This window comes from Mustela nigripes, chromosome 15 (assembly GCF_022355385.1).
Source record: "Mustela nigripes isolate SB6536 chromosome 15, MUSNIG.SB6536, whole genome shotgun sequence".
NCBI classification, from domain to species: domain Eukaryota; kingdom Metazoa; phylum Chordata; class Mammalia; order Carnivora; family Mustelidae; genus Mustela; species Mustela nigripes.
In genome coordinates this window covers 30440981-30456434 of record NC_081571.1, presented here as the reverse complement: position 1 = coordinate 30456434, position 15454 = coordinate 30440981, and the positions used below count along the sequence as shown (strand labels likewise).

The window sequence follows — 15454 nt, the reverse complement described above, 5'->3', positions numbered from 1 at the left end:
GCCCAGGTCGTCTACAATAGGCTCAGGTCTCCCCTCAATTCAAGTGATACCCCCTGAGAGGAGCTGTCCTTCCCCAGATCAGGCAGAGCCACAGAGAAGCTGCCAAAGCCCCAGGTTAACAGCCAGCCCATCTCAGGTTTATTTTCAGGATAACCATCAGTTCCCTGGAAAAGTAGGGAAAGGAGCTTTGTGGTGTTCATTAGGGAGGAGAAAAAGCTAAATTCTTGAGGGTAAAATAAAGTTTTGATGTAAAGATAACTCTATCTATGCAGGTAGTGCCCCCTAGCAGCCCTGTAGCTGATTGGGAGAAGTGTGACAACTCCTAAGTCTTCCCCTGACTCTTGAAAACAATTCTGTTAATTCTCACTATACTCTCATAAGACAGGGATTGATTTACAGACGAGGAAACTGAGGTCCAGATAGATTAGGGACCTTGTGCATGGTAACCCAGGAACTGAGTGGAGCTGGGCTGCAGATCCAGACTTCTTGGCCTTGTTCTCAAACACTGATGCCAGCCGCCACGGGGGGCAGGGGACTGTCTCCCTGTTGGGGGAAGGTGCCCACAGGGAAGGGGTTTGTGTACTGGAGGGCAGGTCTGTGATGAACAAGACTTCAGAGTGTTATGAGTGTCAGTAACGAAAAACTGAGAATTCCCAGCTCAACCAGCTCAGACACATTCCAGTGCTAACGCTTGGGTGCCCCCACAGAAACCTTCACCAAAATAGCCAGCAGATGGTGGAGAATCTTGTTTTCCACAGTGCCTTTTGACCCAAGTCTAGACTAGAACCACAGAGGAAGCTGGAGTAGCCTGCTGGAGGAGAGAGGCAGCCCCCCTTCGCGAGTCTTCCCTGGGAGGCCAGGTACTGAGCATGAGCATAATGTGCATTCATTCTCTCAGCTCTTTAAACCCGTGAACAAACTCACTTGCTGGAAGAAAGGAATGTGGAGGGAAAACATTTGGAATCCAGTCATGGAACAACCATTAACCAGCTTCATCGACTTGTCTAAATCACTTAATCTCTTTGGGTGTTCCCTCATTTGTAAGACAAGGGAACTGGAAAGAAATCCCTGGATGTTCTAAGATCTTGGATTTGGGTGCTGGCCCCGCCATCTGTTAGCACCGGCCTTTGGGCAAGCTACTTAAAATTCATGGGACCGCTAGGTTGCTACAGAGCTCTCATACTGACAGAATGGGCTAGATCTCCTGTGCGCTTTAAAGCACAAATGGCAACTGATAAACGTAGTAGCATGTGCTGTGCTACGTGTACTCTCCTGAGTGCTTCTCAGGTAGTCAGTCATTTATTACACACGGTAGTCCATAAAACCCATTTTACAGAGGGTAAAACTGAGGCACAAAGATGTTAAATAAGTCACTAAAGTCCCCACTAGTAAAAATGGGATTTGAAATTCTTATGATTACTTAGTTTGGATGACCAATTAGCCATTCCTTGGATTTTGCCAGAGCCGGAAATTAGCATAATAGAAATGAGTGTCCTCAAAAGTAGTTAATGCTGAGTGGCTTTTGGTAGTGCAAGGTAACCGCCTGAATATGGACAGGGATGTGTCACAAATACAGACGAGACCACCTCAGAACTACCCAAAATCTCCATTTAATGAGGCTCAAAGATGAATTCCAGAGCATTTCCTTAAAGATGTTTTGTATCTCATGCCAGAGGAAAGTTCAAGGAGAAACTGCTTTTAAGTTAGTTTGATGGTTTTTAAAACTTTCTCTGTCCTGACAGAATAACTTCGATGATATATCACATTTTGGGATTTTTCAAGACAAAGAGCAAATTTAATTTAATTTTTTTTTTTTTTTTTTTTTTTTTACCCTGTGGCCAAAGAGTTTTTACTTTTGCCTTGACGATATCCTTCATCTTCCTACCTATAATTTCTTGGTTTTGAGAACTGAAAGAGTCCTGGAGTCCTCACATAAGACAAAGCAGCCAGATCTCACTGGTTAAGCTCTGAGTGAGATATACCCTAACCTGTCCTCAAATCCATTCTGAGCTCAGGAATTCTAAGTGCCTGTCTGTCCTGGGTGGAGGGCACTGGGAGTCAGGGAAGGGGGTACTCAGCCAGCAGGTAATGTGGGGCTTTGGATGCCAAAGCCAGCCCTGTTTTGAGGGTTCAAATACACGTGGTTGAGAGACCTCTGTATGGCATTACCATCTAGGTTAGAGACCTGTGCTGTGCCTGTCAAATCTCATTTACCCATACACCATGTAGTCGGAGCTCTAGAAAGTGGGGACGATGGTCACAGATGTGATGCTTTCATCACCTGCTTCCTCAGCTGCCTGTTGTCCCCCAAAAAATTGGTGGTCTGTGTATTTTCAGTCTTTGATGTTGTCAGTGGATCCCTGGCCACCTCTGTTTTGTTTAAAATTTTCTAATTCTGACATCTGTTCTTTTTTTTTTTTTTTTTAAAGATTTTATTTATTTATTTGACAGAGATCACAAGTAGGCAGAGAGGCAGGCAGAGAGAGAGAGAGGAGGAAGCAGGCTCCCTGCTGAGCAGAGAGCCCGATGCAGGACTCCATCCCAGGACCCTGAGATCATGACCTGAGCCGAAGGCAGCGGCTTAACCCACTGAGCCACCCAGGCGCCCCTCTGACATCTGTTCTTTTAGAAATGATTGATTTGTTCTAATTAAGGGGAAAAAAAAATGAGAAGGAATAAAGGCTCCATGTAACCAAGGGGCTTGTGTGCTGCTAACACTGTGAAGGTAATTTCTAAGATCTGCTTGATTTATTTTCTGATTTGCTGACTCCAGCCCAAGCCCACTGCTTCCTTGCCAGGCCTCTAAGCATGTATATAAATTGACACAAGCAGACATAAATCAGTTTTATTATGGGGATGGTTGGCTCCATGTCCCATATCAGTCAGGCAAGAGAAGCTGAGTGATAAGGGGTTCTTGTTTGAGGCACTGAAAAGACCTGGCATAGGCTTTGTCAAGGCTGAAGAGTCAGGGAAGCCAATTGCAAAACCAAATTTCCTTCCATAGGATAAACTGTTGGCTTTTAGTGCACATTTAAATCTTGTTCATTCTTCATATCCCTGGGCAACGCATGGCATCAGCACACAGACTCCTTGCAGTAAACTTTTGCAGAGAGAAATATGGACTATGGATGGAGAAAGAAGGGAAGGGGAGGGAGGGAGGGAGAAATAAGGGAAGAAGCTAAACGTAAGTAAGGAATCATGAAGACAGAAGGAAAGAGCTAGAGAGAAGAGGAACAGGGAGGGAGGGAAGGGGAAAAAGAAAGGAAGAAGATCAACAGAAGGAGGAAAATGAGGATCTGGACGGAAAACGAGAGGAGGAGAGAAGGGAGGGCACAGGGTGTGCGGTGGGGCGGCACTGGCGCCGGCGCCCCAAAAGGAGGGGTGAGAGTGAGCGCACACTCAAGGATATCTCCTGGTAGATATGGTTCACAGGGACTTCAACTTCACCCTTTTCCAACTTCTGTCCCACTAAAATTCTGCCTGCCCAGTATAGCCCTTCATTAGTCCATGTCTGATTATCCAGTTATTCCATAAATATTCTGGCATTTCCTCAGACTACAAACTTTTTGAGAGTAATGTTCTTTCTCAGATTGCTTTGGTGCTCTGGCCATCCCTGTTCCTCTCTGATCCCTAGGACATGCTGGGTTCATGAAAAGCCGGGCATTATCCCAGTGTTCACTGGGTCCCTGGTAACCTTGTCAGTTTTTCCTGCTGCGTGTGAGCAACTTCCTTTTTATTCTTTACGTAGCCAAGTACTGTTACCCCCAATGCTTCATTTATCATGTGCTTTCCAGAGGTGTTGTCATATCTAAAAAACACACTCATTATAGCCTAAACAATAGAAAACTCACTCACTCATTAACATATTATGACAGGTGGTGATTTAGGAGAACACTGGAATATACGTAATACTGCAGACTTTTCAGAGTTGGTGGGGGGGAGCCTTAACACCACCGAGAACATTGTCTACCCTTACTGCTGAACTATAGTCTAGGGAGGAATGCTCTCCAGTTATGGCAATTTGAATCTCTTTAGAACTGACCAGATGTTTTAATTTTGTGTTTCTAAAGGTATGCTCTTAGTACAACATGCAAATGGCTTGCTCCTCTGCTGGGAAATGTACACGCCTGTGGCCCCCAAGCCCATCAGTGAGCAGTCAAAACAACAGGTCTTTGTAAATCCTCCAGTATCCACAGCCATATTATGTTGAATCTGGTTTTCAGAATCAAATCTACTTGGTGGGCGTGGGGAGGAGGCTATACTTATGTAGAGGGGATAGCCAGACACATTTAGGAGAACTTAAGTCTGAAAGAATATGTAAACTGGGGGAAAGCAGAAGAACGCCTCCTCTTGACTGTAAGACAGGATATGCTCATCTGCTAACGCTCCACTAGATGTGACTTTCTTGCTACTCAGGGTCTTGGAGCGGGCTGACCTGGAAGTTCTCTGTATTGATCGGAAACCATTTCAGGGTAGTGCTGCCTTCTTTGAAGAGCTTACCTGCCTGCACCCAGGGCACAGTTTTTAACTCACCAAAGTTTTAGGAAGCCATCTCCCCCACCCCCCCTTCTCCTGCCTTCCTCTGAGTGAATCTTTGTGATGTGGTCATATGGTGACACTGTTCTATAAGAGGGCTAAGTGAATGCAAGTGGATGGTTTAGAACAGGCTGAGAAGAGAAAAATATGCATGTATCATTATCAAGAGCAGGAATAATATTTAACTGGAAAATGGCCTATTACTGGGCTATACAGTTTTAGGAGCCATGTGCAGTTCACATGCCCAGCATAATTTAAATTAATTCCTGGCTCTCCTTCCATTTCTAATCATTCTTATACTCCTATGTGGCCTTTGGGGAAATCCTAATAAAATCAGTTCCATTACAGGCTGGATTGATTGAGCCTGCTTTCCTTGCTCTCGTCAGCACTGGAGTAGCCAGAACCTAAATGTTACTTTATAATTGTCATAATGGTGATGTTGTCCAATGTCAAACCGGGCTGTTCTAATCGGAATTTTAAAAAACCCATCCTATTAGAATCAGCGAACCCTCTGTGTGTCGTTGAGGCTAAACTGAATCCATTGCCTTCATGCAACATTAACCAAAACTTAGTGGGGTCTTGGTGACCCCCAGCTCCTTCTGATTAACCAGAGGCAGGTGGCATTGCACTGGAAAGCCTCGGAGTCCGTGGGCTGGTGGTGGCTCCACGATTCTGAGCCTTCTGGCAGCTGATACGAGGACAAGGCCCTGCTGGGTACTTAAAATAATGAGAGGTTTGCCCTTTGTTTTCTGCTTAAAGCCCTGAGGATATGGAATTCCAGTTCAGAGCAATAATTTGGTCTGTGGATTAGAAAGTCTAAATATCCCTTCATCCTCACTGGGATAGAAAGAATATTTGGTCTAATTGCTGGCATCTAGGAGTTTTAGAGCACTTTTACTTCAGGCATGAGGAAACAACCTGACAGCTCTACTGAACATTTCATTCAGGAGATGGAGGGCTGTGTGGGGAAGACCCTATGTATTTCCTCCATGAAGGAAATATATTCCTCATTATCTTCTAAAATAAAAGTACCAGTCTGAGATAAAATAGAATTCCCTTTAACTGAATCCCTTCCAGAAAAGCTAATCATCTAATGGTCAGAGACCAGGGGTATGAATTCTTTCCTTAGAGACTACAGAGAGAGACCACACAAATTTTGCCTGAACAAATGGATGATGGACACTCTATTCTGATGGTTAGAATAGAACAAGATAATTCATTATTTATCACCCCTCCAGGTGATTTTACACCCCTCCCCCCAACACACGCGCGCGCGCGCACACACACACACACACACACACTCACGAACTCATGTATATACTAAAACAACAACTGCTTCCCGACAAAGGCTTCCCACTTGGGAGTTCCAGGAAGGGAAGGAAATCAATGTCAACAAGGCAAGGGAAGGATAATAGCAACAATAGGAATAATTTCTCGAGGACTTACTCTATGCCAAGCCACTCTAGTGAAAGCAGTATTTCCTTTAATCCTCCAGTTAAAGGGAGGGTTGATGCTAAGAATGAAACTGGTGAGGGTAAAAAGCAAAGAAGCCGTTCAAGAAAGCTTAATTTCAACAAAGTAAGACGGTATAGCTGACCCTCATTTTATCTGAATTAACATAAGCATCTTCCATCCCTCCCTGTCCAGGAGACGGAAGGCCACAAAGAAGACAATAACGTGTGTGTGAACTTTCAGAATCTTATAATCTGCTCACCCCCTTTCACTCTGTTTTGGTTTACCCTATTACCAGCTGTGAGAGATGAAAAGGGCATGAATCCCTGTGACTGAAAAATATTTTTTGTTCCAGATGATTCTCTCAGAGGGGAAGTATAAGACCATTAGAAAGGTTAAGCAGTTGTGACCATGAATTGGTAAAATAATTTAACTCCAATTGAGAGCACAGTGTAGTTATTTAATCTATACTGGCCATTGAAGATTTAGAATGGCTTGTATGTGTGTGTAGTCAGGGTCACAGAACTGCGGGCCGGGGTCCTGGTCCTACACGTCCCGTGCACTTTGTTGTACTCTGTGCAAGGGCTTATTTCCATTTTCCCTCCCAGCAGGACATTCAACAAGCGACTCAGTGGCTGCCTTCAATTCTCTGCTTCTCTGTTCATCCCCTTCCAAGGCTTTCCCCAGCAATGCTGCCTAATGACGTGACTTTATTTCAACAGGGCCCCCTCTCATTGTTCACTGGAATTTGATACAGAAATTGATACATACATTGAACCCTTTGTGTCTTTTAGAACACAACTACTGCAGTGGGTTAGGAGCACAGCTAATTTGCAGATGAGGCCGACTGAGCCTCAGAGAAATGAAGAACGATGTCCTGACTCTGGGTGTCACCCTTGGGGGAGGCACCACTGAGAATAACTTCGTGGGCATTTTTTCCATTTAGAGAATAATGCTGAAAAACAACCATTAATACAGTTTTCTTGAGAGTCCTATCAGATCTTTATGTTATTTGAGGTGATTTTCCCTCTATCGTGGGGAGTCTTTACCACAGAATCCTGTGAGAATATGGTCTCAGGATAATGCCCCATTAGCCACCCTGACCTGATTTCTCCCTGTTTCGGGAACTTCCAGGCCAACCTGTAATTTTCAGTCCCTCATATGCTTTTCAGAGTAATTTGGCATCTGCTGAAAGTCATTGTCATTTTAGATAACTGCTCTTCTTTCTATAAAGACAAAAGCAAGTGAAAAGAAGACAGCTATCTGCCCAAAACGGAGGTCCTTGTGGAAAAGTACTGATGAAAATCCAAATGCTCTTCTATCCCCAAGGCTGCTCCCATGGGCCCACCTGCAGCCAGCAGTCAACACGCTAAATCTTAGCAGTGCGGGTCCCCCGGAAAAAGAGAATTTACCTTGGAGTCCAGCTGCTGCATGTATGACCAAAGGTACTCTATATTGGCTCCAAAAGGATGGACGTGAAGAAACGTTGATATGATGCCTGAATTAAAGAGACAAACAATGGACATCACTGAAAGGTAAATAAGAGTCGGGGTCAAATAATGTCATCGAACCCCGTAATGGTTTCATCAGGCTGAGTTACGGTCTCACCACTGTAACAGCACTCAGTAACAGCCCATTCCGAAACAGTCCTAGAAACGTGGCAAACAGAACACTCTGCTCCTGGAATGATAGTAGTTAGAAAAGCTAGGCTCAGAGATAATATATAGATGAATAAAGGTATTTGCTAAACAAAGACTCCTGGAAGTATTTCAACTACCAATTTTATGCTTGATTTACCAATATAAAATTGTAGTTATTGGGAGGATAAAATTCTCTTTTCTTTCCCTCGGTGGACTTCGCAGTATTGAAAATGGCTCCTACAGCTGTGTCAGAGATCGCACGGCCTCTGATTTCACTGATAATTACAGCTGCTAGTTATGAAAAGTATTTAATCCATATTACCCCTAACTGCCACTGAAGGAAGCCCAGATCTTTTCTGAAACCTTTATTTCCCCCTGGTTGTTGCTGCTGTGTAAACAGAGCCAGCTCTCCCTCTCTCCTCCTTGCTGCTGTAATTTACAGGATCGTTTAAAAAGGCCCGGGAATGGATGGTTTGGCTGGAGTCTGATTCTAAATCAGAAGTCTTTTCAATTGTGAAAATCAGCTGTCAACATGGTACTGACAAATGAAAAGCGGGGTATTCGGTGTCAGGGCTGAAGTAAAAGCATTCCTGTTCTCTCCTTCCTGCTCCCATATCCCAAATCAAGACTCCATAGATTGTACGCTGCTGTTTGCTAGGAAACTGTGTTCAGACTGACATTTTTTTTAGTTCTAAGTAGACTTCGAGATGAATTAAATCTGAGTATAAGCCCTCATGTTGTTTATTGGGCCACTTTGATGCTTGAGAGGCAGAGGTCAAGAGAAAGACCTGCACTTGTCTGACATGCAGGCAGGACGAGCCCTCGAGGAGACATCGCTCTTGCGTGAGGTCATCCTGGGAATTGCAGGGGGACCTTGGGTTGATCTGGGATGGGGTCTGGTGGCCTCCTGATCTCCTGTGTGATGCTTGGGATAGTCTGGGATGAGTGTCTGTTTTCAAGCAAAGCTCCCAGTTCAGCCTTTGTCTGAGGATAGAGATCCAAAGGGTCTAGCCTGTGCTCTCAAAGACCTGTCCTCAGAACACTGCTTCTGTGAGGTTTATAGTAGTTAACAGAGAAATGAGGAAGATGGAAATAATTCATTATTTCTCCATTATGCCAAAACCTCAGTTTTTAGAGACTGACCCCATTTTTCTTGAGGTATAAAGAACTACCATTTTATTCTGAGATTATGTTCTTCCTTTTTTTGCTAAAATGCCCTTTGATGAAATAATGGCCATGTAAAAGGTACTAATGGCAGTTTTAATATCTTTAAGTGGCAAATAGCTATTTTAATATACTTAAGTGGAACTGTTTTGTTCCCCTCCTACCACTTTATTTGTTCATTTATATTTTAATTTTACAGACCTGGCAACTACTTTCCTGTGTTTCTGAGGTTCTCAAATCCGGTGAGGTGGCACAGTAAGTGATTCTGTTACTAACGAGTTAAAATACAGAAGCTTATGAAGGACTTACTTTAAAAATAAGTTAGAAGTATTTAAACAGTGACACGTATTTGCATTTATTAATTGGGAGAGGGGGCAGAATTCTTAAGGGAAAGTCCTATTGCAGGATGGTGAATGGGGTTCTCTCTCCTGTCCCAGGCTGAGGGCAAGTGGTGCTCTGTCCACTAGTTTCCAAAAGGAGCCTCTGACAAATGGTAGGGGGGCCCTTCCCCCACCTCCATCAGAGGACAAGGGGGAAGAATGAGTAGTCATCTCTGGCTTTGTGAAAGGTGAATCTGTTCCTTTCTTCTCCTGGCACACAGGTTCTCCCAGGCAGGGACTGGGTGCTTCAAGAGAGTGACTCGAGAGCCAGGAGGGGTCCTGCAAAACAGGGATAATAGTCCCTTCCTTGGTGGGACCTCTGCTTAGGCATCAGACTGACTGATCAGCCTTTGGAGTGACAAGGATGTGTGTTTCCCATGAGGTGAGCGGCATCTTAGAAGGTAGAGAGGTTTTGAGCAGCCTTAAGGAGTAAACTACCCCAAGGGCACTAGCAGATAAATGCGTTTTTCATTATTAAAATCTCTACTGAACAGAGACTCCTCACCATCTCCTAGATAACCCACAGCCTCTCCTATAAATATCCGCGGGAATGTGATGTGAAGTTAAATGTCTTCGGTAGAATAAACAGAATGAGTCAGAAGAGGGCTGGGATGGGGGGAATGGGGAAGAGGTTGATAACTTTTGGCCTGGGAGATGAAGTACTGAAGGAGGAAATTTAGGAATACCAGTAATGGGAGGACCTGGAGCGGCTGTTGTTGCCCTCTGTGATGTCGATACCCCTCTGTGTACATGCTCCCTCAAGAGTTACTGCCTGACCCTTAGGCCCATTGTTGGGTCTGTAACTCCCGGGAACTCTGCCATTAACACAGTCTGTGCCTGTTCTGGTTCAGTATTAGGAATACAGTATTCATTTACAATAAATGTATATTGAGTGAATTTACCCTCTAGAAGTAAGACTGGTCAGTATACTTCCTTAAAAATTTCTACTGTTCTATTGATAAATGGAGATAAATAAGAACCTTAAAAATTGCACAGTACTTGGGGCGCCTGGGTGGCTCAGTGGGTTAAAGCCTCTGCCTTCGGCTCAGGTCATGATCCCAGGGTCCTGGGATCGAGCCCCACATCGGGCTCTCTGCTCAGCGGGGAGCCTGCTTCCCCCTCTCTCTCTGCCTGCTTTTCTGCCTACTTGTGATCTCTGTCAAATGAATAAGTAAAATCTTAAAAATAAATTGCACAGTACTAACCAATAATGTAGTAGTCTTCCAAAAATCAGGTAACTTTGAGGCATTATTCACTGGTGATTCCTGCCCTTAGCTCATCCACTTTATGGATTCAGGACAGAGCAACCTGAATATTTTGAGCATGGAAACTTTTTTATTGAAACACTTTCTTGCTCAAAAAGTAAAAAGAAAATGCTTATATGATTTCTATATGTCTTTCTAAAATAGATTAGAAATTCTAACCCAGACATGAATATCTTTCCTTAGGAGGGTATTCGAAACCATCACTGTGGTAGCTGATACCAATAAGCCATTAGCTTTTCTTTAAAAACAAACAAACAAACAAACAAACAAACAAACCGAGCAATCGCCACTAGATTCATCTGGGGCCAAAGTAGGTAGTTAAAGGTTTGTTTTTTTTTTTTTAAGATTTTATTTATTTATCAGAGAGAAGAGGGAGAGAGAGCGAGCACAGGCAGACAGAATGGCAGGCAGAGGCAGAGGGAGAAGCAGGCTCCCTGCTGAGCAAGGAGCCTGATGCGGGACTCGATCCCAGGACGCCAGGATCATGACCTGAGCCGAAGGCAGCTGCTTAACCAACTGAGCCACCCAGGCGTCCCTGTTTTGTTTTTTAATCTTTATTTATTTGACAGAGAGCACAAGCAAAACAGGGGCCATGGCAGAGGCAGAGGAAGAAGCAGACTCCCCACTGAGCAGGGAGCCTGATGCAGCTGGATCCCAGGACCCCAGGATAATGACCTGAGCTGAAGGCAGATGTTTGACTGACTGAGCCACCCAGCCGCCCCCAAAGTAGGTAGTTAAAGAAAGGCTTCAAAGCACTTCCTATGGATGGCAACTAAGCTGTTCAATATTGCTAGAGATACAGCAGAAATGGGAAACATTAGTCATATCCTCCGGAGTACTGCGCCCCTCCTCTTCCCTACTCCCACCTTACCGCTGCCCATCACGTCTCATCACAGAAGCATTAGTCATGCCATTTGAGAAAATGTGGTTTCTAAGCCCTGGTTTGGGATTGGATTCATGGGCTGGGTGAGGTGGGGCTTCCTGAATAATCAATTAAAGCCTCTTTGTAGCTCCTTTAAAAGAACTAGGATATTTCCTGAGAATGGAAAAAAGGACAGGTGTAGCTCATAATCTAATGAGCAATGCCGCAAACCAGAAACTGGAGACTGTTTCATGGTCCTCTGGGAGGGGATCTAAGAGCTCGGTTAAACACACTGACAACCGAGGGTGGAGAATGGAGCCAGGACTGAACTGCTGGATCTCCAAAGGGACAGACTCACTCCCTGGTCTTGGTTATTTCCATGGAGAAGCAGAAGTCTCCGTATTTAAGAATGGGTTTCCTAACTAGGAAAATACAAGTGTAAGTAGCTAATTTAAATAAATTTTGAAAAAGGAGCAGAGGAGGCTGTCAGTACTCTTGAGCTTTCTGCGTATTTCAGGATCTTAAAAATTGCTTTAGAAACACCTATAGAAAAAAAAAAGAAAAAAGAAATAAAAATAAGAAGAAGAAAAAAAAGACCTACAGACCAGTTCTGTACAACCTGTGGCAAGCCCCTCATTAGGAAGGCGCATTTAAATAAGGACATAAAAAACCATTTTGAGCTTTCTCTATCAGAATCATTGAGTTTATTCTCATTTTTAGACCTAAGACTAAGGAAGCAGCAGCATTTAAATTAGCCAAAAGTGCTAGATTTTTACTGCTTCATTCACTCTTCTTTAAGCATTTCCTTAGCAACAGTTAGCTGCCAAAGTGCTATGGACACAGCATTGCACAAGACAGACAAGGTTTTTTCTCTGGGGGAATTTATATTCTAGGTAAGTTACAGAGGATAAACACAAAGATTAAAAATAAAGGAAATATTTTCAGGTAGTGGTAAACATGGTGACAAAAGAGGCTCAAGCTTGGTAGGGTGCTACTTCACACGGGAAGGTGGAGTGAAGGTAAATTTTCCTGTGTCAGATGGGAAGGAGCCAGCCACAGGCAGCCTGGGGAAAGATTATTCCAGGTACAGTCAACAGAATGCGCCAAAGACCTGAGGTGGAGATGAACTGGCAGGAACAGACTTGGCTGGTGAGTGGTGGTACAGCATGCATAGGGAGCCAGATCACTTAGGGCTGTGAATTGACAGAGGAAGGGATGTGGATTAAATTCTAAAAATAGCAGGAAACCAACAGAAGAGTTCTAAGTAGCGGCATGATATGATCTGAATTATGTTTTTAAAATTTCATTCAAGTTGCTGTTTGGTGAATAGATGAAAAGGAAACTGGGAGACCATTTAGAAGTGTCTGCACAAGAAGTGGTAGGGCGCCTGGGTGGCTCAGTGGGTTAAAGCCTCTGCTTTTGGCTCAGGTCATGATCCCAGGGTCCTGGAATCCAGCCCCACATTGGGCTCTCTGCTCAGCAGGGAGCTTACTTCCTCCTCTCTCTCTGCCTGCCTCTCTGCCTACCTGTGATCTCTCTCTGTCAAATAAATAAAATCTTATAAAAAAAAAAAAAAAAAAAGAAAGAAAGAAAAAAAAAAAAGACCTGACGTGGTAAGCTGTGGTCTGGACCAAAGGGCAGTGGGCATTGAAGGTAGGGCTGGTGGAAGGCTTGTGAGTGGTAAGGGCTTAGAAGAAGGAGTTCTCACTGTTTGGCTTGAGCAGCTAGGCGGTAGCATTTTCTCAGCTGGGAATACTAGGGAGGGGCATATTAGTGCAAAGAAAAGGGGGAATCAGCTGGGAAAACTGGGCAGCTATATGTAGAAGAATGAAACTTGACTCTTACACCGTACACAAAGATAAATTCAAAATGGATTAAAGAGCTCAATGTGAGACAGGAATCCATCAGAATCCTAGAGGAGAACACAGGCAGTAATCTCTTCGATATCAGCCACAGCAGCTTCTTTCAAGATATGTCTCCAAAGGCAAAGGAAACAAAAGTGAAGATGAACTTTTGGGACTTCATCAAAATCAAAAGTTTCTGCACAGCAAAGGAAACAGTCAAGAAAACAAAGAGGCAACCCACGGAATGGGAAAAGATATTTGTAAATGACAGTACAGACAAAAAGTTGATATCCAGGATCTATAATGAACTCCTCAAACTCAACACACACAAAACAGACAATCATATCAAAAAATGGGCAGAAGATATGGACAGACATTTCTCCAATAAAGACATACAAATGGCTGTCAGACACATGAAAAAATGTTCATCATCACTAGCCATCAGGGAGATTCAAATTAAAACTACATTGAGATACCACCTTATACCAGTTAGAATGGCCAAAATTAGCAAAACAGGAAACAACATGTGTTGGAGGGGATGTGGAGAAAGGGGAAGCCTTTTACACTGTTGGTGGGAATGCAAGTTGGTGCAGCCTCTTTGGAGAACAGTGTGGAGATTCCTCAAGAAATTAAAAATAGAACTTCCCTATGACCCTGCCATTGCACTCCTGGGTATTTACCCCAAAGATACAGATGTAGTGAAAAGAAGGGCCATCTGTACCCCAATGTTTATAGGAGAAATGGCCACAGTGCCAAACTGTGGAAAGAACCAAGATGCCCTTCAACGGATGAATGGATAAGGAAGATGTGGTCCATATACACTATGGAGTATTATGCCTCCATCAGAAAGGACGAATACCCAACTTTTGTAGCAACATGGACAGGACTGGAAGAGAGTATGCTGAGTGAAATAAGTCAAGCAGAGAGAGTCAATTATCATACGGTTTCACATATTTGTGGAGCATAACAAAAAGCATGGAGGACATGGGGAGTTAGAGAGAAGGGGATTGGGGTAAATTGGAAGGGGAGGTGAATCATGAGAGACTATGGACTCTGAAAAAAAAAAAAAAAAGAAAAGGGGGAATCAAGCGTTCTCTTCTGGGCTTTTTAAATTTGAGATGTCCATTAGCATCTAAATGGAGACACCAAATGGTAGTTGGAGATGGTATCTGGGAATCAGTGGCCACAAAAAGGGATTCTAAGCCAAAGTGCATATTGACATTCTGTAGGCAGAGAAGAGGCCTCAAGCCCGAACCCCAAAGAAGCCCAAAATTTAGAGGTTGAGGAAAACTCATCAAAGGAAACTGAGTAGGAGTGATCAATTAGAAAGAATGGTGTCATGGTAGCTCAGAGAAGAAAAGTATTTCTGCTCAGAAGAGGTGAGGAGTCCACTGTATAACGTGCAGATGATGACAAATGGAGGGAGTTGAGAAATTGGCAACATGGCATGCTCTGGTCATGTTGACAGAACGACTTCAGTGTGAGGGTGCCAGCCATCCTGGAGTGGTGGCCGGAGAGGGAGTGGGGGGTAGGGGGATAGAAGCTGTTAGTGTAGACTGTGCTTTGGAGAATTAGGCTTGGGTGGGGAAGAGGGAAATGGGCTGTTGGAGTCAAGACAAGCTTTCCTTCTCTTTTGTTTCTAAGGTATGAGACAGTAGAGTTCACGTTCATATGCTGAGGGTATGAGCATCTGCTTACATGTAACATCACCACCCAAAGGGCAGTGCCGCTTTTCTAGTAGTCCTCATAGATTACAGAGTAGTGAGGTGAAGATGACCATCTAATCAGATCTCCTAGCTTTGGACAGTGTGAGGAATCAGATCCATCATGGATCAGTGACTTGCCCGGTGAATCGATGCCCCCATCTGCCTGTACTCAGAACGGGCCTCCTTTGCTGAGGGCTGTTCAGGGATCATCAGGTACTGTGATTTGTCACAAGGCCAATCGATCCCACTCCCATCTTTTTTTCTGATGGACTCCTATTTTAAACAAGTTTATTGGTTACCTCTTGAGAATAAAATATCAGTTTATATATTCATTTTGGTCAGATGGAATCCTACCAGAACATACTCCCCTTCCTCAGGCTGCTTGGAATTTCATTCCAAACTCCCTGTGTCAGCTTGTAACGTCCTGGCTGAGATTAGCCTTCCCTATGTCCACATTTGCTGATGGTCTCCTGGGGACTTCAGATATCTCTGAGGCCTGGAAGCTTGTTGGGGGAGAGGGCCTCCCAGGGAGTTTCAGGAACCTCAGCTCTGCAGAGGAACAGCTGTCTTTCTGGATGGTTCTGTCTTGCTGAAAACCAAAAGAG

At 44.0% G+C, this 15454-nt stretch overlaps 1 protein-coding gene across 6 annotated transcripts in view; it reads right to left on the bottom strand.

Annotated features, from left to right (window-relative positions):
* ENOX1 (ecto-NOX disulfide-thiol exchanger 1) overlaps window positions 1-15454 on the bottom strand; it is a 561141-nt gene that overhangs the window by 3527 nt on the left and 542160 nt on the right. For all 6 annotated transcript variants that reach the window (XM_059377619.1, XM_059377624.1, XM_059377621.1 and 3 more), the window contains one exon: window positions 7401-7486. In XM_059377619.1, coding sequence (XP_059233602.1) covers window positions 7401-7486 — 86 coding nt within the window. The remainder of the gene's footprint in view (window positions 1-7400; window positions 7487-15454) is intronic.